The sequence below is a fragment of the Triplophysa dalaica genome, chromosome 11, assembly GCF_015846415.1.
Source record: "Triplophysa dalaica isolate WHDGS20190420 chromosome 11, ASM1584641v1, whole genome shotgun sequence".
NCBI lineage: Eukaryota > Metazoa > Chordata > Actinopteri > Cypriniformes > Nemacheilidae > Triplophysa > Triplophysa dalaica.
The window spans coordinates 16,128,555-16,155,312 of record NC_079552.1 but is presented as its reverse complement, the minus strand read 5'-3'; the positions used below and the strand labels follow the sequence as shown (position 1 = coordinate 16,155,312).

General features: G+C 38.9%; 2 protein-coding genes across 2 annotated transcripts; both read left to right on the top strand.

Moving 5' to 3' along the window:
• The first annotated feature begins 225 nt into the window (after positions 1–225).
• Positions 226–24,381, top strand: LOC130431408 (semaphorin-4G-like). The gene is made up of 15 exons (XM_056760423.1): positions 226–559; positions 4,424–4,726; positions 12,763–12,911; positions 13,727–13,789; positions 13,870–13,968; positions 14,050–14,143; positions 14,227–14,340; positions 14,483–14,637; positions 16,565–16,740; positions 20,484–20,631; positions 21,253–21,475; positions 22,002–22,117; positions 22,558–22,712; positions 22,908–22,969; positions 23,224–24,381. Exons 2-15 carry the CDS (start codon positions 4,591–4,593, stop codon positions 24,123–24,125), a joined length of 2,592 nt encoding a protein of 863 aa, XP_056616401.1. The 5' UTR covers positions 226–559; positions 4,424–4,590; the 3' UTR covers positions 24,126–24,381.
• On the top strand, positions 24,319–26,758 carry LOC130431991 (semaphorin-4G-like). The gene is made up of 2 exons (XM_056761204.1): positions 24,319–24,324; positions 24,366–26,758. The coding sequence occupies exons 1-2, from the start codon at positions 24,319–24,321 to the stop codon at positions 25,173–25,175; spliced, it is 816 nt and encodes a 271-aa protein (XP_056617182.1). The 3' UTR covers positions 25,176–26,758.

Below are 26,758 nucleotides of genomic sequence, written 5' to 3'. Positions count from 1 at the left end.
ATCATAGACTTGCAAGGGTTTACATCATTGTCTTGCACTGTTCCTCTCCGCCAAATGGTGGTAGTAAAGGAACAATATTTACCGTAATGAAAAGAAAGAAGCACTCTTGAAATACATACGTATCTTTTGTAACCAGAATGTCCCACACTAAAAATGTTTTTTGACCGTTTGTATGATTCGTTTTATATAATATTTTATATATATTTTATCACAGAATTACAGGTAGCTGACGAACACAGAAGTCACAGTTACGCAGTGGATACAGTAGATAAGCAACGCGGCAACTAAAAAAAGTTTTCATGGAACACAGATGTTGTTCCCCAACAATGCCGCCAGCACCGCGCGCGCGCGCGCACGTGTGTATGTTTGTGGTTGTCTGTCAGTTCGTTCATGTGATTCAGAAGTGGAGCTGCGCACGAGGGCTGTACCTGTGACGAGGCTCGTGAGCACAGAGGACTATATATCACTGTAGATGTGCATCTCAAGCAGCTCTATCTCTCCATAAACTGATAACGGAGGTTTCCGGGATTTCGCACGATTTGTGACGAACGACGTTACCGTAAGTTGTCCAAATGGACGTTTGTTTGAAAGCTTGTTTTGAAATCATTTGTTTGTAATGTTAGTTTCACGGCAGTCGCTGTTATAGCAACATAATGGATCTCGACACGAGCAGCGAAGTTTCTGACAGTCCTGTAGGATTGTAAATGAAGAACTCTTTAAAACGAGTGTCGGATAGATGGCAACATCCACGATTATAGATGCAAAAATGTCTATTTCCTACAGTGTTTTTCTTGGTTTATTTCAAGTTAATCATTAAACTGAACACACTGTGGAATGATACACTTTAGGTTATTGATAACTACTTGATACGAAACGCAATGTGTCGTCGAGATAAAGCCACATCGACGTTTGCAGTTACCTACTGACAGTCAAGGCAGTGTTTCTTGTCACAAACAAAGTTTAAGATTAAATGTGTGACGTCTTTAAGTTGTACCATAATAACAGTAGCAACGTGTACCTGGCAAGTATCAATGACGTTAAATGGTCATTATAGTGTAATAACGTACTGAACATGATCAGACCGGCAGTGTCTTTGTTTCATTTGAGTCATGTAATCTGCAATGTCCTAAAATAAGTGATTTGTTTCTTTCATAATTATCCCATGTTGTACACATTAATGATCCATAATGATGAAAACCTGTTATTTTGCTTTAGTGTGTTATTTTTGAAGCTGATTCTTTGTTGCACTTTGACAGTCATATGATTTCTTTATATTTAAGCAGCATTCTTATTTTGGCTTAACAGAATCTCCTCTTATTCTAACTGAGTATGAAAGAGAAAAGTGTTCATCACGTGATAAAACATTGGGTCAATGATCTAGTGTACAAGTGGAAGGTCCTCTAAGAATAACATTTTTGTGAAGGACAGCTTTCATACAGTAATGTGGTGCTTACTTATTAAACACACACATTGGTTGCCTTGTTCTCTAGAATAAAGCAAGCTTGGTCTGTCTTGCTTTACAAAGTTATTTATTTGTTTATGTGTTTATTTTTGGATGCCAAACATTGACTTGGATAAAATAGATTTGTACGGAGGCATTCGGTTCGTAGACTGTTCTGTTTAATCTAGTCAATCTATTTATAGAAGTGCAAAAAGACAGTGTGTTATTGTTTAGAAGATGTTTAAACGGCAGCCTAATTTTGGTTCTCGTTTCTTGTTCATGAAATCGTGATTTTGTGGTTCGTGAGATGTTATGAGCAGAGGATTAAAGACTTCAAACATCAATTATGTTATAATTAACATTTGATCTAATACTTCACAACACTAATCAGATCTTCTTTTCTTTCAATATGAATTATCTAAAAATTATTTAACTGTAAGTAGTGACTGCAGAAACATGTTTACCAGTATAATACAAGTGACTGTAAATGACTTGAACTACATTTAGGAATGCGGCAGTCATTCATTGTGCTTGTCACTTTTAATCTATTGCTCTGAAGGGGACTGACCCTTTAAACACACATGTAAATGTGCACACAGTGACTGACAGCTGGTTAAAGATGCATGACGGCGAGTCTCATCCAGCTGAGCCAGAAACAGAGCTCTCTCTCAACTCAGAGTTGATCTCTCTGCAGCTGGGCAGTTCTTATTACTTGGTTTAGTTTATCTTACAGTCTGATACCATGGAGCCTGTTGTACGACTCATGTATTGGTAGATGATCTTGCAGCTGATCAGCTGTTGTTTCAGTGTATTGAATTGGCTTGGGCTCATCACGTGGATCAGAATAAGGAAGAGCAGTGTGACTGATCTCTTTAGGGGCTCTCTGATGTGACCACGCAATGTTCTGGACCAGCATTACATCAGTGATCTGATCTCAGAGTGTTGCTGTGGGTATGCTTTTGCTTTTTTATGCCGAGATTTTTTTTCATTAGGCAGTCCTGTTTAGTTGCTTTTTTCTTTCTTTGCTTTCCTTCCTTCTGTGACTGTTCTGAATGGGCAATCGAAAACTGCTCATCGTTGTGTTTACAGTCCTATAATGGACTTTTCATAAACCTCTTAGACATAAAGTGCATTGAAACGTTATTTAATCCGCACAGTTTCAGTTCAGCAAAAATGTTCTTTTGATTCCTGAATCGGTGATATTTAAAACCGCATACTGTCATATCTGCTAATGCGTTGGTGACATAAAATCCCTCCAGGGTTTGATTTTTGCACAAACTTGTGTCTTTTCGTCATTAAATCTCTCTTATTACAGAAAAAAGTTATTTTCAGCATTGTTTAAACATGTCAAAATTTAAATTCAGCTAGATATTCAGGAATCTGATGTGGGTCAGTTACAGTATATGCAATATCATGGATCACTGAAGCCCAATGTAAAACACAGGAAATGTAAAAAACTGTATTTTTTAAATGATTAAATACTGTGTTGTCAATGTTGAAAAGCTTTTTTTCATATTTCTTATTGGTTCGATTTTCACAGAATCCTCGGACAAACATAAAGAGTGATTAATAATTACGATTTATGGCGAAAAACTAAATACATGATACAAGGTTTCAGAAGGACACCGCAATGTATTTATATTGTATTATCATTGACATTATTTGTACTTGGCATGTTCATGTGATAGACTTAAGCAGCATACGGTTCTGGCGATTCTTGCCACACCGCTGGTGTTATTCAAGCACATCTGCGTGGGGGAGATGTGTGTGAGGGTTGGCTAAAACGTGTTTGTTTTTGCGTGTGAATAAAATAGTTTTCATTGAAGGCGAATACAGAGGAATAGAAAGTCACTGTGAATGCGGTCTCTGATAGAGGGAAAAGAAAACACCGCTCATCTGGAGCATAAGCTTGTATAATGGAAAGAGAAAGAAAGAGTGTGTGTTTATCTGAGGGAGGGGGGGAAGTATGGTGTGTTTACAGAAGAGAGGGACTGAGTGTGTCTGAGAAATGGACAGAGGGAGACGAACACAAGAGTTGGATGTGCAGGCCACTGTCCTCCTAAATCACATCAGACAGCAAAGGTGACTGTCAATGTGTTTGTGTTTGAGAGACAGTCTGTGTCTGCGTGTACAGGTTGGGCTATACAGACGACGTCACTGATATAACTTCTGAGGTCCGTGTGGGGAAGTGTGTGTACAAGTTTGGCTATGCTTGAGAGGTCCCTAGTTTTCAAAATTTCCAAATATAGTGAATCATGTCAAAACCTGACATTTGAAGTGGTTCTTCCAAGCAAAAAAGGCTCATAAATTGTGAGCTGTACTGACAGGTTAGGTAACTGTAGGTTAAGAGGAACGGTTAGTTGATGTTACAATAATGTGCATTTCGTCAGTTTGTATCTTCACTGGAAGTTCAGCCACATGAGCCTGTGATTCTGCAGTATTCATATAATTTCTCCACTGACACCAAGCACATCTTTTCATCTTATGGCTTTCTAATGATAATATAAAATACGGGGAAGCTAATGTAAGAGGGCAAGATTAGAATAGAAATGTAGGTGAGCTCTGTATATTTGGATGAATTCAGGTGTCATATGTGACTCACCATCATCTTGGCAGCAGTTGGCTCGGTCAGAGCTCAGGATAAAAGGCTCGAGAGGTCCGTGTCATTGGACTTGAAATGCCTTTGATCTTTACCTGGTGTGAATTTCTGGGTGTGTATATGCTTTGTGTTTGTGTCATGCATTTGAGTAAAGAGATTTTTTTTCTATTGAAGTAGCCTTTTGGTGCCATAGGCACGATGGTTTCCTTTTAACGCACCCACGCGCCTTTGTTAGATGCAAAGATGAGAATATTGATAGTTAGTTGCCCTCGGGTGATCTGAATAGGTTACCACAGTCAAATCGTGTTAGTCCACATTTACGCATTTGGCATACGCCTAAGCGACTTTTCATCCCTTCTTAACATTTTGGTTTTGTTTTGCAGATTGGACCCTTAAGGAGGATTGTTTAATTTAAGAAGTGAAGAAGAGCTGCGCTTGTGCATACCGCAGGAGGGGGTCTCAAAGGACAGCGTGGCTGACTTTCTGCTCCCTTGAGGTGGGGGGGTGGGTGACGGACCCGGTGTACTCACCCCTCCTGGATATACTATTGATGTTGAAGATGTTGAAACACAGCGCAGGGTTGCTTATCCTGCTATTGATGTGTATTGTGTCCACTCTGTGGGGTTATCCCTTTAGACCCCCACTAGACCTGGATGTGACCCCCAGAACAACAGTTCTCTTAAATGGTAAGACGCTTGTTTATTCTTATTCATTCATTCATTTAGCAAATTGAAGAAAGCACAGAACTTTCAGACAGTTGTGCATTTGACCTTTTCATATCCTTTTACAGCTTCACAATAAAAATACTATAGTTTGGAAGTACCTTGGTGTAGCGTTTAAATATTAAAAAATTCAAAGCAATATCAGTAGAAAATCATAAAAGTATCGTAACATAATGCCTGTATTGAATTATTTACAATAGTGTTGGTTTGACTTGTTTTGAGGGTATTCAAGACTCCTTTACAAATATGCATAATTAAAACATATAGCCCTTTTTTCAAACAATCAGACTTTCTAGAATGATATAACAACCTCCCCAGCTGTTATACCACTTTCTGTATATCAGTGGAATGTAGTTACTCATGGTGTATAGCTGTAGCATAAACCAAAGTCTGTTGGCTATTTACAAGGCTTCTTGTTTATGCCATACACAGGAAAGCAAACTATGCTCTGCAAACTATTTCATAAGAGTTCAGTTTCAAGTAAAGATCCACTCAAGGCATAACATGCTGCTCTTTGTTATGAGGCCAGGGGATTCATGGTCTGTTTTTAATTCTGCTCTCAGTCATTCAGATGTAGGCATTGCTCTGTCAAAGGCGTTTAGATGACCAGGCGCATTCCAGCTTCAGCGTTGAATCTCTTTGCCGTTGAACAATAAAAGCATCTTTCTCACACATCTGTGAAGCAAAAGTTCAGCAGAGAATTCAAGCACGGTGAAGATACCCAAAGTTTCCTTTATCTCAGTGTTCAATTACACAACCACTGAGAGGTCACAGGGCTGAGAGGCCTGAAGCTTGTGTTTAGTTTGAAAACACAGCGAGAGGGCAACAGGTTCACTCTTAAAGATGTCCCACTCTTTCTCTTGGCAGGTTCATGACCTTGAGTAGGAGTCTTGTAGCATATTTTCAATGCAGAATAACAGGAACAAGAAGGGTTGGGGTGCATTACTTTCAAACTGTTGAATATATATATATATTATTATAAATCTCCTAAAAAGTAAGTTATTGCATTGGGTTATTATGAAAAGCATGTTTTTCATCACAGTCATTTGGCTGGGCTTTTCTTTCCCAGTACACGGTCTGCGGGTGATTTTAAAATGAAAATAGTATTTTTAAATCAACTTTGAATGAGTTTCCCCACGTGATGTTTGCATGTAACAGCTGTACACCATTGACAGCTTTGCTTACAAACTAGTTGATAATGTATATAATGTCGTGTGTGCCGTGTGGTTGCAAGTGACGTTATGGCGAAAGAGAGAATTATATTTGTGAGTAAATAAATAATATTGCTTTGCACGCAAGGGTTTCCAGCTGGAGCATGTGTGTTTTGTATACATCTGACTCTGACGTTGATGTCTCAAAGTGGACTGTCAGAGTTCATTCTTCTCTATCTCTGTCTTCTCTTCTGACTTGTCAATGCATTTTGCTCTCCATACGCATGTGTTTAGTATTCCGATACAGGGAAGAATAAAATTGGGTTGGTAGCCCGTGGCTCAATCCAGGTGGCCTAGAGCGGAAACAAAGCATTGTAAATGTAACATTGGGGTTGATGGTATTTTGTGATTTTATTGCCTTGACTTTTATCGTAATTAATTGCCTTTGCCTAGGTGTTTTCTTATCAGATCTGTGTTTTCTATGAATTGAACGACTGGATCCCTGAGACCTATTCCTGCATACAGGATGTTGAAAGATCTTTTCATCAGGTTACTTTGATGCACACACAAAATCAATGAGCTTATCTCATTTTATGCCCCCTCATCATTTCATTTAGCCTCACTGTGCAAGCATGAGCTCAAATTAAAACTGTGAGTTAAAAAATAAAATGTCAGTTACTTCTGCGTTACTTTCAGCATTCTGCTCAGCAGCAGATATGAGATTAGAAGACCATAAAAAGAAACAGGGAACGTCAAAAATGTAAGGGAATTTTTTTACCTGTTTAAAGACAGTTTACCTGTTACAAAAACACCTTTAAATTCCGAGTAGTTCCTTGTGTTAAGACAGGATAGGTTAGTGCTGCAGTCTTTCTTTTGCATAGAAGGGACCTGATTTCAAATCCCAACCAAACTTCATCAAAAAACACTTTATTCCAAACTTAGTTTTGGGTACCAATGCAAATGTTTCTTGCAAAAACAAGAAAGGAGAGAAAACAAGCAGATGTGTCCTAATGCAGTGGAAAATTACTTCAGTGTTCCCTTAATGACGTTATGCTGGCATTTTCGGATTATTGAACATACAGTATATTGTACATTCACACATTTACACAGCTCTTTTGAATACTTAATTTTAAACAGTCAATTTTTACAATAAATGTATATAGTTTTGTATTATTATTTCCTACATGTATGTCCAGTGATGTCATATCACGCCAAAGCCTCCCTTTTCCAACGTTGTAAATATTTAAATGATTATCTATTTTTGTTTTTTATTTTGTAAATGTATTGTGTAATGTAATAGCCACAAAATACTGAATATTAATATTTTGATTATATAACCTTTTCTTGGCAACTACCAGTGTTGCAGAACCCCAAGTCCCCTTTCCACAGCTGGTTAACCATTAATGAGTTCAAAGAACTTTGTACTTTATACCCAAGGAAACCCTCAGAGACATGAGCTGGAGTTGAGATGGTGACAAACTACCTAAGGGAGCGTGTAGTGTAAATTATATAAGCAATGTATATGTTGTGCTCTTCAAAGAAGCGTTCTGAGCACACTCATACTTCTGTCCAATTTCAAAGCTCACACTGCTGCAAAACTCAACATGAAGCAACTGGTTGAAATGTGACAGTAAACACAGTGTTCCACACTGCTTCTCGGGAGACCTTCCCTTGTTTATTTAGTAAATACTCTCTCTCACTCTCTCTCTCTCTCTCTCTCTCGCTCTCTCTCTCTCTCTCTCTCTCTCTCTCTCTCTCGCGCTCTCTCTCTCCCTCTCCCTCTCTCTCTCTCTCTCTTGCACACACGCACACAAGAAGAAGCCCCTGGGATGACACTCGAAATCATGTTGTGAATCATGTTGATTAGTTCATTAGCAGTGACAGCTCTTCAGTTGGTGGGAGGGGTGTGTGTACACATGGGATGGGTTTTTGCAATATGTACTACTGTAATGTCAGTCATACACCTATGTAGTAAATTAATTGCATATATTACCATATTTCATATATTTCAACACGATAGATTCATATTGAGGTTTTTAATAACACCAGTGTTGCTTAAACAAACTTTGACAGGTTGACAAGCTAAAACTGCTACAGTCAATAGGCCGTTCTTATGGCGGATGAGTCATTTCTGGTGGGCTACCGCCTCACATCACCTGACACACTGCTTGGATTATACCTTAGCCGGAGAACAGGAAATGTGAGATTTGTTTTTTTTGTTGCTTCATTGTTATCACACAGTGCATCTTGTAGCAGAATCTTGTAATACAGCAATCTGTGCTAATTAAGTCAGTGGAGTATTTCAATTGTATTTTTAACAGATGGTAATCTTGACATATTTACTTAGTTGTGTACACAGACACACATTTTGTAATAAATGGCTTGAACGAAATGATGAAGATAAAGCAGGAATTATTTCAATACACTGTGTCTTTGGTGTGTTATTAGTTGCCCATGCGTGTATTAGACATGTAAAATTGCAAACAATTAAGTGTTGGAACAAAAGATGCATTGTATCCAAAAACGAATGCTCACCTAGATCTGCCTGAAACGCCTCGTGTAACCACCCCCCCCACAAATCTACATCAGTTTGTGGTATGATTTGACTCAGACTGCCCAAATGTATACGCAAGAAAGTTGTGCATACCTGTCAGTACAATTGCTTTGGACAATTGCTCCTTTAAAACGTATCCCAGGGTCAGACCTCAAGAAGCTGCTTTATAGAATGCCTAGAAAGATAGAAGTACTATTTTGGTCAATTCTAGACTGATAGTGGCTACTTTGAAAATGAAAAAATAGCAATTTGATTTATTTGGTATTTTTTAAAGTTACAAAATAATCCCCATACTTACAACTTACATTTGTGTTATTCTGTCCTTTTTATGGGTTTACTATTACTCTAAAATATTGGAATAAAAATAAGGATGAATTAAAAAACAATTACAAAAATAATATTTTTTTATAAATCAAAATATTAATAAAGACAAAAAAGTGACTCAGTTGATCAGTATTGTATATGGCTAGTTGAAAAATAAGCTTCACTTGTGTCCCATAGTGTGACATTGCGAAAATTCAGAAAAAAATAAATCTCTCTAGTCTTTTGTTACTCTTTATTATAAATATTAATAATCTAAAATAATATATTATTAACAGTTTGTTTCCAAAAGTATTGTTGTCACACAAGAGGACACATGGTACGGTTTATTTGCCAACAACACACACATCTAATTATCAAGAATGTAATACCTATAAATATAATATAATATATATATATAAAATATAATACCTAATAAAATGACTCATTGTCTGTGTGTGCACTAGAGTTTCAATAACCTCTGTCAGTTCCCTATAAGATCCCATGACCATGGTTAGCAGACACATGTTTGTGAAACTGAAAAATCTTGAGGAGTTCTGTTTAAGGTGTCAGCAAAACAAGAAATTCCAGTTTTGGGCAATAATGGCGTGCCTCACATCAGAGTGCTGCACTTCTCGTGACTGAGAATGGAAAGCACGTATAGGTCGTGTGCTTTGTGTCAGGCCGACAGACGTGTGTCAGGCAGGTTGTTGGTCTGGTTGGGATGGATATTGGTTCGTGCTGGGCTGGTGCCAGTTTTACACATCACTTGACATTTCTTTGAAGTACAAATCTGCCACGCTCAGTCCAAAGCTGCATATTGCGAAGGTCTCTGTGCTCTTGGAATGTCCGTTTTGTTTGAATAACCTTGGCTTGTAATTTGTTTACCATTCTGAACAGCTGTTTGTATAAGGGTTGAATTTAATCTGGTGCTAGGTGGCAAAGTACAACCCACATGTGACGCGTCAGTGACGTAAATGTGTGATGTGTAAAATGTGTTGTGCCTGTGTGTGTATTATTCCGCTGTGTAATGCTTCAGATGTTTTTTTACATTGGCACTGTGTCTGTGCGTGGTTCTGCTCTGCTGGGTTTGAGATTACTGCTGTGTTTCACTGTTCACCGCAGATTCGAGGTCATGACAAAATAATTGCTGACGGACTGTTGGAAACTCATTGTGATGTGATACTATGTTTTAGAGTCGATCGATCTGTTCCATTAACATGATGTTCTTCCTGCCTGGCTGACCAGCTCTGTGCTTTATAAAGATATTATTAAAGCGGCCATTCCCCTTGATGCCAATTTTCAAACTTTGGTTAGTGTGTAATGTTGCTGTTAAGAGTATAAACAATATCTGCAAAATGATAAAGCTCAAAGATCAATGCAAAGCGAGATATTGTCTTTAACAGAATTCGCTTTTCAAGGACTACAGACAACGGCTGTAATCGGACTACAGCCCTATACTTCCCTGGTTAAGGATGTCACTATTCCGAGTTTTCGAAACGCCTCCACCCAAAGGAAAAAGGTTGAGGCTTTCCTTAGAGACGTAGTATTTGGTAATCAGAGATTGTAAACATTTAACTGAGCTGCGCGCTTCATTACTTTGACTTTCATCACAGTCCTACAGCTGGTGATAAGAATTCAGCTAAACACTTCTGAGATAACCAACGGTCAAATAAAAGCCTCCATGACTTTAAAATCGTCTGTGAAAGCTGTTCTGTGTAATACACTGATATTGTGTGTGTGTGCGCATACCTTTAAAACACTTCTATGAAACGTCCTTTGAAGTCCTGCTTACACATGTCGCCTAGTCAATCTGCTTGTTTTATTATCCAACTTAGGTCCAATATAAGAAGGCAAAACTAACACTTCTGTTATTATTGTTAATTAATATAACCGGTCTGATCCAATCGGTCCAGTGTCATTTCCCTCGCTATAGTAGGAAAAATAATGTGATCTCTAACAAAGATTGACGTTTGCACATGCACTTGTAGACCTCCGTTACACTTCGATCGATCCGCATGTGTTTAACTGATGAAGTGAAGTTGACGCCATTGTTACTGTTTATTGCTCAAAGCCAAATCTTACGAATACACGTGCACTGAGAGGGGGACCAACATTTATAATTTTGCTTTTTATCCTTGAGGATTAGACTCAAAGCTTTCCTCAGGTTCAATAAATGGACTTGACAAATTCAATATTTTTTCTCGTCTCATGTGGTCTTGCTGGTAATTATTATTTGATGACACTTATTATTTGAAATAAGCCGTTGTACGGAGAGGGACCAACATTGAAATTTTACAGCCGCAGAAATAAAATAGACATTTTGATTTCTAGATATATTGTCGCCAATGCCATTCCAGTCCAGTGTCTGTTGAATTTCAACATAATCAAACCTCATGAGTGACATGCCAAAGACACATGAAAACTATGAAAAAAACAATATGGCCACATTATCACAAGAAAACATAATTACATTTTATAAATATAAATGTACAAATATTACTCGTGTACTGCTTGAAAGTGAATCCAAACTTGTTTTCTTTGCAGTATTTGAGGTCTGAAACATACAGAGCATCTTTTCTGTTATTTTCATCTTTCTCCAGTTTCTCATTTCTGAAAATAAATGCAAATAGAAACAACATTTTTAGTTGAAATTTGGAAGAAATATTTTTAGTAGTTCTCAGAATGAAACAACAATGATAATTTTACCTAAACACATACCTACAGTATAAATGGTAGATACAGAAAAACAATTGAAAATAATTTTGAAATGATCTTTAATTTTTTTCCTGCGGCTGTATAGTTATAGTCTGCTGTTAGTTAATATTATTTTTTTCTAAACTTTCTTCTATTCCAGATTTATATGCAAATACCTTTAAGTAATCTGTTGTTAAGTGTAAACAGTGTTATTCTCATTCAGCAAGCCCAACATCTTCCAAACATCGAGTCTATCGAGTTGGTAAACGTCAACTCTTATTATTTCTACCAATAAATACACACACAAACATACTCGCAATCAAACTAAAACACAAATATAACATAAAATGAATGGGACTGCTTTAAATAGCATTAGAGAGATGTTTAATCAAGTGTATTGAGCATGTGCGTGTGTTTTTTCTTTTTTTGAGCCGGAGCCATTAAGGAAATGTAACAGATTCTGCATGTTTGCGAAAACAGGGCTGTATCAGCAGGGAGTCAGATGGCACCTAAATTATTCCCTTTTTCTGGCTCTTATGCTGTGCGTGAAGCTGACTCCCCTTTCCCTCTCCTTTGCTTTATTTGTGCGCTATTCTGTCATTGTAGTGCTCTGAATCCTCAGCCAGATCTGGCTGTGCTGCATAACCTGTCCCGTCCCTGCATGCAAACCTGTCACACCTGCCTACTTGTGGAGACTTGTGTCCTATGATGCGTGTGTGCGCATGTGTGGTGATGCTCTACCGAGGTGCTATTTTTGCAAAACACAAACCAAGAACTGGAAAGATTTGTGTGTGTGTGTATATGTGTGACAGTATGGATGTAACATCCTATGTGAAGGGCATTCCACCTCTCACGCTTAAAGAACTAGTACTAATTTTACTACCTGGGAGTAGCTTAAATACAGTACTTTTAAAGTATGACTCATGTGTGACACAGCTTAAATGTTTTTCATTTGGAAAATGGGAAAGTTTTGATATAATGGTGCTTATTGAGAGAAAAACATAAATTATAAGTGTATGCGTTGTGAGAGTTGTGTAGACAGCCTCAGCGGCAGAGTTGTGTTGTCTGTTCTTGTATCATATACAAAAAGATAATTAAACCTTTTGCAAGTCTCATCCTCCTTGGTCACTGTTGCTAGGTCTGAAAAGCTTTACTACTAGAATTGAAGAATTTAGATCAAATTAAGTATTAAGTATTTCAATGAAATGTCTTCACAACTAAACCCTCACAGATCTTAGTGATGTGACTGTATATTATATTTACTGTAAGGTTTAACTGTTATGTCCTGTGTGGTGCAGGGCTGTTGGGCTGCAAGCGTTTCAGAGGCTTGACACTGAACTACAGTTTATTAATGTTGGAGGAGGATGCAGACGTGCTGTACGTGGGAGCTAGGGGGGCTTTATATGCACTGCAGGCTAGTGACATCTCCAGCAGCTCTCTACAGATGGTACGTACTGACAAACACATCGGCACTTAATTACACTTCTAACAGAAGAAAAAACATTCTATTTTTATTCTGCTTCCTCACCACAGTTTTTGCAGTATTTGGAGATCTGCAGTTTTAGTTTTGTATAATCCATTTAATTTTGGGTTTTACACTATAATCTTTATCTTTAAAAGACATTTAAATTCACAAAAATCATGTTCTGCTTTCCAATCCAAGCCAACGGTACGAGGTTATAGGAATATTTGCATACTAAATTCCTATTGGTCCTGTTCGTTTCTTGGATTTAACTAAATACATACTATTATTACTATAACAATTCTATTTTACAGGCTTTCAACCAATAGTATTTAAATTAGAAAATGCAAATTTTGTGAATTTTTGCTGTTTCCTTTTTGTAAAAGACCTAATTGTATGTATTCTTATAATTTGTGCTCTGCTTCAAATTATTTTATTTGTTTTATTTTATATAAACTAACTCTAGTTGGTCAGGATTACTACTTTTTTATCCTTTTCAAACCCAAACCAAGACACATCAATGACCTCAGTGAAGCTGTTCACCTCTTACATTAACCTTACCAAATTTCCCAGTTGGCACTTTTGGCCTAAGGATTATTGGCACTTGGCTGTTGACCCTGAGTAGATAAAACCCTGAAGGTGACAGTAGAAACACAACTGGTTCTGGCACACAATAGATCACCCTAACACTGCCTGATAGTTGAAATGCAGCCAATACAACTCATGGAAAAAGTAGCTTTTTTCCAATTAAGCATTTTGCTAAAACAGCTTACAAACTTTTGAATCTTGTATTCGTACAGATTGACTGGGAGGCATCAGACAATCAGAAGCATCAATGTTTAAACAAAGGGAAAGATAACAAGGTTGGTTAAGAATCTCTATATATTGTGTTATAACAACGTTTCTTGTTAAGTTACTGATCTCGTATTCTTCAAACCTACAGACCGAGTGCTTCAACCACATACGATTCTTAGAGAAGTTTAACAGCACGCACTTGTACACTTGTGGTACAAACGCTTTCAGCCCTCTGTGCGCATACATCGTAAGTACACACAGAGCTCCTACTTTGAGATGAAAACCTTCAGGTGATTGGCAGTTGAAATTACTTTGTTGCGTTTTGCAGGATGGGAGAGAGTTCAAGATTTCATCTGCCTTCGAGGAGGGGCGAGAGAAATGCCCATATGACCCCAGCAAAAGCTACACTGGCCTATTGATCGGTATGTCGTCAAGGAATACATTTTAAATCAAATGATATTAGGGAGATTAAAATATGACATGTTGTACCTTTGTTTTACGTTAGATCAACAGATGTACACAGCATCTCAGTATGAGTTCAGGAGTTATCCAGATATCCGACGCAACTCTCCGAGTCCCACATTAAGAACAGAAGAGGCTCCCACTCAGTGGCTACAGGGTTGGTCCGCATTTTATTTGTTTAAAATCCTTAAATGTTTCATTCTTAAGATTAAAAAATTACTACAACTCCTTTGATTAGTATTGCATTATGTAACAATTTTATTTTGGAGTAACAGCAGTGTCTTTCTAATTTCATTCAGAGGCTGATTTTGTTGGCTCAGCGCTGGTGAGGGAGAGTGTGAGCAGCTCTGTTGGAGATGATGACAAGATCTACTTCTTCTTCACAGAGAAGAGCCAAGAGCTCAGTCCATACTTCAGCCACAGCAGAGTAGCACGGGTCGCACGCGTGTGCAAGGTACGAGGCCGTAATCCTTAACCCATACACTTGCTCTTCTTCATGTGCATCTTAAAGGAACATTCATCTTGATATTTAAAACCCGCATGCTGTCTGGGAAAAAAGAGATATTGTGGAAAAATGCTTGAGAATCTCTTCCCCAGGGACTGTGGAAGCAAAGGACAACAAATATTATACCCAATTAAAAACATTACAGAATTGTCATATAACGCAAGACATCATCTTGATCATTTGAAGTTAATTTTATTGCATTTTATAAAACTTGATCCTTATCGGAACTGTATTTAACATTTTTTTATTGACCTTTTCACTGCCCTGTAACATACACTGAAACACAGGACATGCATCATGATTGAGTTTCATTTCCGGAAGTGTAAGAGCTCTGTCAGAATGCTCTTTTATTTGAAGTTTGCTTTCTGCAGCTTTCTAAATGAGATTTTACAGCAGTATTGTTCCCAGGCCCTCTGTCCCATGAGATCAGATTCTGTCTCACCTCTCAACCCATCCGTCCAGCTCTACACACTCACATCAAAGCGCGTATTGAAAATGTTTTCAACCTTACATCTCTTCATCCTTAGTGTTTATTTACCATTTGATGTTTTTTTTCGGTGTATTCAGTGTTGCTGAATGGTCTGTTTTGCTAAAATGTTATACTGAATAGGTTGTCCCGGGCACACTGGGCTCTTAAAGGAGTATTACCTCCCAAAATGAACATTTTGTTATTATTTACATTTCAAATCTGTATTTAAAATTTGTCTGTGAAAGTCTTTCTTTTTACAGAGGAAAGAAATATTTCAGGGTTGGAACACAACTGTGAGCATATTTAAAGACTATTAGTTTTTTTGTAACGGATCTAATTGGGATTGTGTCCAACGGACATGTCCAATGTTACACATGGGGGTTGGCATTATCTATAGTGTTCGGGAGATTAGAGATTAATTAGAGATCATACCACATAATTCAGCAGCCGATTTTCAGATTCATTTTCTTTTTATGTTTATTCAGACTGGCCCTGTAAAATACAGGTTGTGTGGACTCGGGGCAGAAATTCATGACTTCTCTGTGGCAGTCCACACAGTGGAGTCATCCTAATGAGGAGATTATTGTTCACTATCCACATTCTAGTGGCATTAAATCCTGCTAAAACCCACTCGCTGACATTGAGCTGCTGGGAAATACACTAACTCGTGGACATTTTATACTTTTAATAGTAACTGTCTGAATAAGGACCCAGTTTAAGATTCCACAATTCGGTATCTTCAGTTTATAGTTTTTATAATTTTTTACAGTTTTTCATAGCAATGCAAGGTTATTGAGGTCTGGTTTATATAACCACACATCTGTGGTTGAATATCACCATCTGAGATGATGACATCATACGACATACAGTCAAGAGTCAGTTTCCTGTTTTGGATGTTGAAATAAAGCCCATTGCAGTGAAGTACAGCTTACGTCAGTCGTCTATTAAGATTTATTTTTCTCATGGGAGGCAGCGTGGAAATTTTCTTTACCCCCTGACATGATGGGAGATTCCCTTACACACGGAAACATTCCCATTTTATTCTGCCTATTTCCCATTCCCATAATCTCACTGTCAGTGATGTCAGCTGCCATGCCAAAGCTTCCCTGTCTTGTGTTTTCTAAGTCTTAAATATACAGTTTTTATGTTAGTGAAGCTTTATGTAACTATTTAAAGGTCCAGTGTGTGTTTTTTTGGACGATCTATTAACAGAAATGCAATATAATATACATTACTATGTCTTCAGAATTGTTTAAAGACTTAACATAATAAAGCGTTATGCTTTTATTACCTTAGAATGAGCTATTTATATCTACATACACCGAGGTACCCTTACATAGAATTCACCTTGTTGTTTTCTAGCCCTAAAGGGACAAATGGACTAAAAAAATTCTGTTTATCTTGTAGAGTGACAGAGGAGGTCTTCTCACCCTACAGAAGAAGTGGACCTCCTTTCTGAAGGCACGACTTGTGTGTTCTTTACCCGACTATGACTTTCACTTCAATGTGCTGAGGAGTGTGTTTCTACTGGAAGGTGCCAGCCCTCAGGACTCAGTTTTCTATGGCATCTTTGGCTTAGAATGGTAAGGCCCGATGTCATCAGAATCAGTGTTGATGAATTGTTTTGGTTATGTCCTTCTGTGTTTTGGTAATGTCCTCTGCATAGTCCTCTTTAAACTGTTTTTTTGTTTATTTCTTAATTTCACATCAAATTCAAGACTTTTGATTCAGTTCTAAATATCTGTTGGTTGTATTCTGTTAAAAACTAAAAAAGGAAGTGCTTCTGGACCAGTGTTGTTTATGGTGTTGTTTAGTAACAGTTACACCGTAGCTGTTGTTTATGGTGAATAAACCACAGTTGTTGCCAAAAAAACAACGTGGATTTAATCATGAACAAAACACGGTGTTTGACCGTTGAGCATTTTGACACACAACTTTAGTGGAATGAGTACTTTACCTAGAAAGCTAGATGTTACTTGCCATTATGCAGTATTCTCAGGATGAACACTTCAATGCAACTTCTTGAAAGTTTGAAGCTTAAAGCGTGAATGCAAATGACTCCCCAGTCAATAGTGACTAATAGATTCTGCCGGGAAGCATCATGTCATTCTGCTGTGACTGTCAGGTTCGTTGAAATGGATTTGCTGTGTGGGTTGTCTATTAATGACTTCATCTGTCTGCCTAGCCCTGGACACACTCCTCGCCTCGGCTTGCCCTGGCTGCTTGCTTCAATTGAGGCGAACGCATTTACAGTCCACCGGTATCATCTGAATGAAAATCGCTGACACGTTCCCTAGCTGCCTGGAGCACACGGCATGTTTTATTCATAAGCGGGTTACATTCTTCCAGGAGATCAGAGAATGTGTGCTGTTCTTGCTCCATGGAGGCTCGAGCCAGACTTTTCTTTCTTACTGAATAATAACTGTTAATCATGATTTTATATTTGGAAGTTGGGATTGTTACATATGATAAATGAGATTTAATAGTTCATCTCCAGTTTTTCTTATATTATTATTTTTGTTTGGAGATTTTAGTAGATATGAATTGTTTCGCATGGTAAACATATTTAATAGTCTTTAAAGGGGGCGTAACACACTGGGTTTCTGCCAATCTCATTAATCTTGAGAAACCTATGGAGTAGTATTCCATACTTCGTATCTTCGAAGAGTATTTTGTTTTATCACATTTATGAAAGATAGATACAGCTTTACTATTGTTTCCGAAAACATACGGCATGTGCGGGGGGGATGGGTAGGCTGAACCAAAGCATGTGCGCACCCATTGTCAACAAAACACAGACATCAGTTTCACTCACCACATGTGGTTCGTGTCCGACATCTTTTAGTGCTGGGATGGCTCCATATATCAGTTTCAAACGATCTCCAAAACCAACGTTATATCCACAGTTTATATATCATTCATCACCTAAATGCAGTGAACAAACAAACACCTGAACTTCGTGAACGTATGCTCTCTCTCTCTCTCCTGCACACAAGTGAAAGTGACGTCTGCGCATGCTCCTTCTCCTGTGGCCGTGCCGCATGCTTTTCCAGGGTAATTGTCCAATAAGGGACAAAGAAAAGTTGTTTCAAAGAAACCTTTCTGAAACCTGTACGATCGCTGGGGGAGTGTTTCGAGCACAGAAATACTATGTAATAAGCCAACTCATTTTTTGACAAGTTGACCATGTCAAGCATGAGAAGACAGCACGTTTAACATTGTAAAGAAGTCAGAATGCATGAAACGCCGTTGCACGGCCGCTTTAAATTCATTGCTTTAGCATTATTGGTTTGGTTGCTGGATCACACCTAATGCTCTTTGTTGACAAGTTTAACACAAGAAAAGGACTTGTTGCTTAACACCAACCCAGTCCAAATGATAGTCATCTTTGACTGTCATTTTATGGAAAACAGCATGATCAACATTATTTTTAAATGTCCGATCTTGCATTGCAAGGAATTAAGAAGATCATATTGATTTAAAACAATATTAAGGTTAAACAAATAATGTCAACATTTTTATTTTTGTGGAAACTCTCTTTAAAGGGATTCTTCAACCAATATTTAGCAAAATCCTTATAACCAGACAGATTTTGCCCCCCTTATAAGCATTCTTCCAAATATCTTTCTCTGTGTTCATGAGAACAAAGACATTTATACAGATTGGGAAAAATTCAAAAGGTGAGTAAATGATGACAGAATTTTCATTTTTGCATTAAGTATGCCTTTAAGACTTACGTGGGCAACAATCTTTTCGATTTTGAAAGGTATTGTTATTGTTGAGCTCATTTCAGCAAGTCACCATGAAAATTGAGGCTTGTGTTTATTCATTTGTTTACAGTCACACATTTCTATAGAGCTGAACTGTTAGTAGCCAATAGGTCACACACGCCTTGATGCATTACGTCTAGCCGCTTTTTTGACTGACGTGGAGCCCTGCTTAGAACAGAGGCGGATCTGTTGAGCTGCCAGTGATCAGACTGTGGGTTGAGACTGCCTGAGGTGCAAACCACAAGCATATGATTTATTGTGTGATGAATGACAAGATGGGGAAGACCATAATGTTTGCTGCGTCAGAGAACAATCAGGTGGTAGAAGATGAAAGAGTGAAACAGAGGGAGACTATTATAATGAGCTGTGATGAGCTGATCATGTTGACTTGTACCAGTGGAAGACTGAACCACTGTGATGTCAACGTGTCACCAGATTGGGTGTAAAGTTTACGATTGAGTGGATGTTTGTTTTCCTCTGCATTAAGCAGGACTAAAGCAGTAAAAGACCTTGACTTCTTAAAGGAGAAGTTTACCCAAAAAACTGCCTAAGCTCATGTTGTTTAAAACCACAAGATTATTTGTGTGTATTACAGAAGTATTCCATTCTTTTCTGTATTTCTTACGAGGCTTACTTAGTCTAAGATGCTTTTCATGAAACTGAAATAAATTTTCATTATTTTAAAAATTGAAGTATGGATGGATGTTAAGTATGGATGTGTATTATTTAGTGTAGAAATCTGAATTTAGGTCAATTCAAAGTTATAGTCATTAGAAATCATTTAGAAATTAAAAAGATCTCTGAAAAATCTGTGATTTTAATCTCTTATGTGACTACAGTATATTCCAAGCCTATTCCTAATCCATAACTTTTTGTCATTGTAAAGGATTCGCTTCCATAGTACAAGAAAATACTAGCGTTGAAATCCTGAAACAGAAACATCATTGAAAAAAGAAAAAAATGATACAGGTTTTAAAGAACATGGTGAATCGATTGAGATCGAGTCAGATTTTAAAATGAGCAAGATTGAAAACTCTTTCTCTTCTAGTGATGTGTCGTCTTCACCTTTGTAAATTCACTGTTAATAAGTTTGCTCACTCTCAAGGTAGTGTTCATCGCTCAAAAAGCTTTGTCTGTGTTCCCCGTCTTCACCCACTCTCTGTCATCCTTCACCTCTCGAACACACGTTTTGATAAATTCGTAATCTATTTTTCAGTGTTGCCATGGTTACAATGCGAGTTTATGGGGGTTTTATTCCGGCATGCCAAGACCTTGACAAACAAAGCGTGCAGCGCAGGCTAAAAAGGGCCTTTGCTAACAAACCCAAGCATATCCTTTGGAAACTGAATCAGTGCACACCTAGTCTGATTCACCATTGTCCTGAATGCACCTTCTATTCACAAACTCCTTTTGTGCTCTCTTGAAATAAATCCTTAAGAAATGGCTGAATGTGGGTGTTCATCAGGTTGAGCATGTCACCTGATGTCATGTTGGATTGGATTTCAACCTTTGTGCTGATGCTTTGAATGTGGCCTAACCAGTACTTTTTTGTTTAGGAAAAATGTTAAGGGTTCTGCTATTTGCCAGTACTCCATTTCGGACATCCAGTGGGCCTTCGATGGACCTTACATGGAGAGCAAGGAGGAATCAAACTCCAAGTGGACCCCGTACACGGGGAAGGTGCCGGATCCGCGTCCTGGCTCGGTAAGATCAACGGTTGCAGTACAGGATTACAGGAGGATTACAGTTTGTCAGTTTCATGTTACGCTGGACTCATTATGCTCACCTTACTGCAACTTTACCTGCTCGCTGACTTCAACGGTAAAGCAGAGTCAGCAGACTGTGGGTGGAGCTTGTAAAGTTCTCTAATCGCTGTATGCTGTAGTGCATCAAAGAACACAGTCAGGTAGAGGCTTGACCTGGTTTCCTTTAGAAATCTGATGCTGATGAGCAATTTTAAAGAGGCCACCTGGAGAAAGGGGGTTTATTTCATCAAAGCCTATTGCCATGGAGATTAGAAGTGAGCAGAAAGTCTTTGTTGATTGGCCGCATTGAGTTTCAAATCCGCAGAGTTTCGAATAAGTGTGTTAGTGAGGGCTGCTACTGCTACCTTCCCTATTTGAAGTTTCTCAAAATGGTGATTTAATTCATTTGATTCTTGAAAAGACTTTTCCCATAACACACTTTCAGTTACATTTATTTATCCAGCAGTAGTGCAATTTTGTAATTGATCCCACCCTGTTTGTCTTTGCTAATCATTTAAAGTTATAAATATTTGAAAGTGTTTAGGTGCATTATTTGTTTACACCTTCTGTCACTCTTCAGTGCATCACAGATCAACTTAGAGCGATAGGCATCAACTCATCCACCAAACTGCCAGATGATGTTCTTCACTTCGTCCGTCGCCATCCGCTCATGTACAGGCAGATCCTTCCCCAAGGACAACGCCCCCTGCTGTTCAGGAGGAATGTGGACTACACTAAAATTGCCATACACAGGGTGACTGCTTTAGATGGTCAAACATACCACATGATCTTCATTGGGACAGGTATGTTACAGCGCCTTTACATTAGCTTTCTCTCGCCCTCTCTCTCTTTCTCTGGTTATGGGCGGTTTCAATGGATGTACGCGCCTCACCCGACGTTAACTTCCGGTCTGGCTAGTGGCAAGTAATATAACAATTTGTTTTATATTTAATTCATATTAATATTTTATTGTACATTAATTGTGTTACAAGTTATAACGTTTGTTTATGTTGTTGCCCGCTGAAACCGTCAATCTACAAAGCAAGTTTTGTTGATTTAATGACAGATAAAATATAACACTAACTGGCATTATTTTAAAGTAAAAATTGTATAAACACATTCTTTTACGCAAAAGGTAGTTTTGTAGTTAAAAATTACGCAAATTTAAGTTACTTATGAGAAAAGGTCAACTGTCAATGGTCGGCACTTGCCACTTGTTTTGATAGCTTGAGATCGAATGCAATGACATTTATACATTTTTAAGCGTATACATACATATATTCATGAAGGAAGCTTTGGTGCACCTTTATTCATGTGATGTTTTTGCAGATGATGGATGGCTTCAGCGAGCTGTGAGGGTTAATGATCAACTCCACATCATTGAAGAACTGCAGTTGTTTGAGGAACCACAGCCAGTGGACAGCATAGTCATCTCTGAGAAACAGGTAAGAAACAGTTGGAATAAATGAATATGTCTGTAAATACATCATTGTCCCTGGGATCGAACCCATGACCTTGGCGTTGCTAGCGCCATGCTCTAACCACTGAGCTACTTTTATTGCGGTATATGGAATATTATAAAGGTATTACACTTTGTTACAAAAGCTGGTTGAAAACCAGAAAACGCAATGATGTAAACCTAACCCAGATGATGGACATTTTGTGCATTTTCGAAATCTAAACAATTCAACTTAAAATGAAATGCTGTATTTTTAAGATTCACCATTACAATATTAGGGATGTTCATTATAGTGATATTTTTTGTTTTATCTGCACATGTCTATTTTTCATTATTAAAGGCTGTAATTCCACGTGAATTTAATGTGACTTGTGAGTATTTGAAGTAATGCTAATCTTACTGCCCACTTGAATCTTTCTTCGCCAGATGAGCGTGTATGTGGGTTCGCCCACCGCAGTGGTACAGCTGCCCTTATCCACATGCAAAAAATATTCCTCCTGCTTCGAATGTGTGATGGCGCGAGATCCCTTCTGTGCCTGGGATGGACTGGAGTGCGTGAAGATTACATCGCACAACATCAGGTACTAGCATGTGTGGTCTTGAAAGCTGGGGGGCTCTACTGTACTATTGTGACTAACATTATATCTCAATGTCAGTCCTCTTTCAATGTGTAGCAGAGCACGTAGCTTGAGTTTGTTGATGTTAAATCTAAATCTTCAATAAATTGCTGGTGAACTCTTATAACTGAAATATGAATGTATTTTCTCTATTTATAGAGCCAATCTGAAGCAGGACATTCTGAATGGAAATAAGGGATGTGATGAATCGACAGCAGATGGTAAGAACACATTTGTTGTTAGTCAGTGTTGAGGTGATGCTGTTTTAATCTGTGCGGTCAAATGCAATTGCGTAATTCTTCAGCGAGTCATAGCTGTTAAACCATGTAGGCTGGGATGATAATAGATAAAAGTCTGGGTTGCCGAATAAGATATAATTTTAAGACACTGACAGTTAAGTAAATTATTCACAGTTCACCCTCTTGTAATTGGTGCAGTTCTTATTTTATTTGTGCTTCTCATTGTTCTGTCATAGACCAAGTGTTACACCGTTCTCGCTCTGTCATGGCGGGTGATGATGTGCTGCTTCAGTGTGAACTGAGCTCCAACCTGGCAACCCCTGAGTGGACGCTGGATGGAAAGAAACTGCAGGGTTATGGCCTAGTCTCCGGCTACCGCGTTGGAACAGACGGCCTTCTTGTCATCGAGGCACGACCCTACCAGAGCGGTAACTACTGCTGCTTCGCCCTGGAGAACGGCCTTCATGTCCCTGTGGTGATCTACAGCTTGACAGTTCGACAGGATCTGCCGCCACCTGTAGATCCGACACATCCACCAGCGATCTTCTGGACATCCCAGACTTCCCATAGTGTATCCGTGGAGGACTTCCATCCTACCCCACTGTCTCCTAGCTTTGAGTTCTTGTCTCTAAGAAACATGGAGGCCATGTATCTTTCCCTAATCATAATATTAGGAGGATTGTGTGTTGTTCTGACAGTGGTCCTACTATACGTCGGATTCTGTTTACAAGGACGGAAGGGTAAATACTCTCTGCAAGCCGCGGCTCGCGCCGAAAGGAAGAGAGGTGCCAACATGGAGCTGAAGACCATCTCTAGCCACTGCAATGGCAAAGCTGAAGCTCATGATGGTCTAATCCAAATCGTTCCTGGAGAAGCTCCAACCTCGCCCAATAAAGATCTTCCTCCTGCTCCACCTCTCCCGCCACCTCCTTCAGAGTCAGAGTATGGAATCGGGATCTCCGCCACCCTGCCCAGCGTTCTGCGCAAGATGAACGGCAACAGTTACATGTTACTCAGGCAGAACGACTTAGAAACCACGTCTCCTCTCTATTACTCCTTCACAGAGGAACTCAACAGAATCCTGGAGAAGAGGAAGCACACGCATCTGTGCAGTAAACCCGATGAGAGCTCGGTGTGAACAGAAAACGCAGACTGACTTTAACGGGATCCTAATGATCGGATGCCTTTTATTGGAAGATAAACACAGCTTCTCTATTCCTTTAAAATGAACAATTGCTTCTGCATTTACATTTCATATGTTGAGCTTTTGACTTTCAGCACACTAAGGAATATCCACTGGTCGCAAAATAGCAAAGGCTGCAACACATACAATGGAAGTTCTACCTCAGCAGAACTCATTTCAGCATTTTAACGTTAGTATTCGGGTGGAAAGAAACTGCAGGGTTATGGCCTAGTCTCCGGCTACCGCGTTGGAACAGACGGCCTTCTTGTCATCGAGGCACGACCCTACCAGAGCGGTAACTACTGCTGCTTCGCCCTGGAGAACGGCCTTCATGTCCCTGTGGTGATCTACAGCTTGACAGTTCGACAGGATCTGCCGCCACCTGTAGATCCGACACATCCACCAGCGATCTTCTGGACATCCCAGACTTCCCATAGTGTATCCGTGGAGGACTTCCATCCTACCCCACTGTCTCCTAGCTTTGAGTTCTTGTCTCTAAGAAACATGGAGGCCATGTATCTTTCCCTAATCATAATATTAGGAGGATTGTGTGTTGTTCTGACAGTGGTCCTACTATACGTCGGATTCTGTTTACAAGGACGGAAGGGTAAATACTCTCTGCAAGCCGCGGCTCGCGCCGAAAGGAAGAGAGGTGCCAACATGGAGCTGAAGACCATCTCTAGCCACTGCAATGGCAAAGCTGAAGCTCATGATGGTCTAATCCAAATCGTTCCTGGAGAAGCTCCAACCTCGCCCAATAAAGATCTTCCTCCTGCTCCACCTCTCCCGCCACCTCCTTCAGAGTCAGAGTATGGAATCGGGATCTCCGCCACCCTGCCCAGCGTTCTGCGCAAGATGAACGGCAACAGTTACATGTTACTCAGGCAGAACGACTTAGAAACCACGTCTCCTCTCTATTACTCCTTCACAGAGGAACTCAACAGAATCCTGGAGAAGAGGAAGCACACGCATCTGTGCAGTAAACCCGATGAGAGCTCGGTGTGAACAGAAAACGCAGACTGACTTTAACGGGATCCTAATGATCGGATGCCTTTTATTGGAAGATAAACACAGCTTCTCTATTCCTTTAAAATGAACAATTGCTTCTGCATTTACATTTCATATGTTGAGCTTTTGACTTTCAGCACACTAAGGAATATCCACTGGTCGCAAAATAGCAAAGGCTGCAACACATACAATGGAAGTTCTACCTCAGCAGAACTCATTTCAGCATTTTAACGTTAGTATTCGGGTTGGAGTCGAGGTGAAAGTCCAGATAGAGGAGCAAAATAATCTGTCTTGCTACTGGAGGAATCAAACATATGATTCACTGAAAACTGCTTTCAAGGCCATAAAGTACTTTAATATGGTAACATATGGCAGCGTAAAAAAGGGCCAGATCAACTCTGTACTGTATAAGCCCTCACTGAGGCATCTAAAAAAGATGCTTTGAAACTCTAGTGCCATGATGCGCTGAATGTATAGGTCCTTTATTTTAATATTTTCTAATTTATGCTCAACTGTCCGTTTCAGTTTTTTGCTTGTAATAATAAGGATCATTAAAATGAACGGGCATAAAAGACAAGAAAAAACGAAAAATGCCCTTGATGGTACTAATAGTGTGAGAAAACTTTTATTAATACTCTTATAGGGGCGGGGAACAGGGAAGATTCATACAGTATTAACCACTGAGATGCACTTTATGGACAAGTAGCATTTGATCATGTAAGGTGCTGCATATTCTGACAGATCTGACAAGAACGAAATGAGTCATCATTGTAAAAAACTGCAGCCAAGATATTTGTGTCTTGAAATTGCAACCAAACTGTATTGTACTCTGGATTGAAATGCTGTGAAAGGAAATCTATATGGATGGACATACAGTGAGTAACGTTATAACCCTGAGAAATGGACCACTGAAGTCTCTTGACTCACATGTGTTGTATGTCCCTTATTGTGCATGCAGAAATTAAAATGTTTCTTTGTTGGACTTCATCCGCATTCAAGAATCATTGGCTGCTGGGTTGCCACGGCAACCACAGGGAGGACATCAATCTGATGCTGACTTTATGCTTTGACATGACCAACTGTTACATCGCATCTTACGGTCAAACCTTATAGTGTTAACGTGGATTATAGAATTATAACAACAAAGTGTTTTTGGGCTTCTGGTTTGAGATGAACAATGAGAATTCATATCCCTTCATACAAATAAACAGTGTAAATGTTCACCTTGGATGGTCCAGCTTTGGTTTGCCCACCCTCGCGTGCAAATGCATTCTGGCGTATCTCCCACTAAAGAAAGCAGAGCACCTGGATTTATCTGTTTAGATCAGAATATGCAGATTGCAGTGAAGCCGAATGGAGAACATTAAGGCCACATGTTTAGTACACAGCTGAGATGAGCACTGCTGATAGAATACTTTGTTTTTCTTTCTTTCGTTCTTTCTTTCTCCTTTTTTCTTCTCTAATCGTGTGTTCATATTGTTTTTTTATAAAAAAATAAATCCGTATACAGAAGGCACATATCATTGAATGAATAATGAATTTAAATGTTTGTGTGCGAACTGGATTCCTTTAAAAACTTA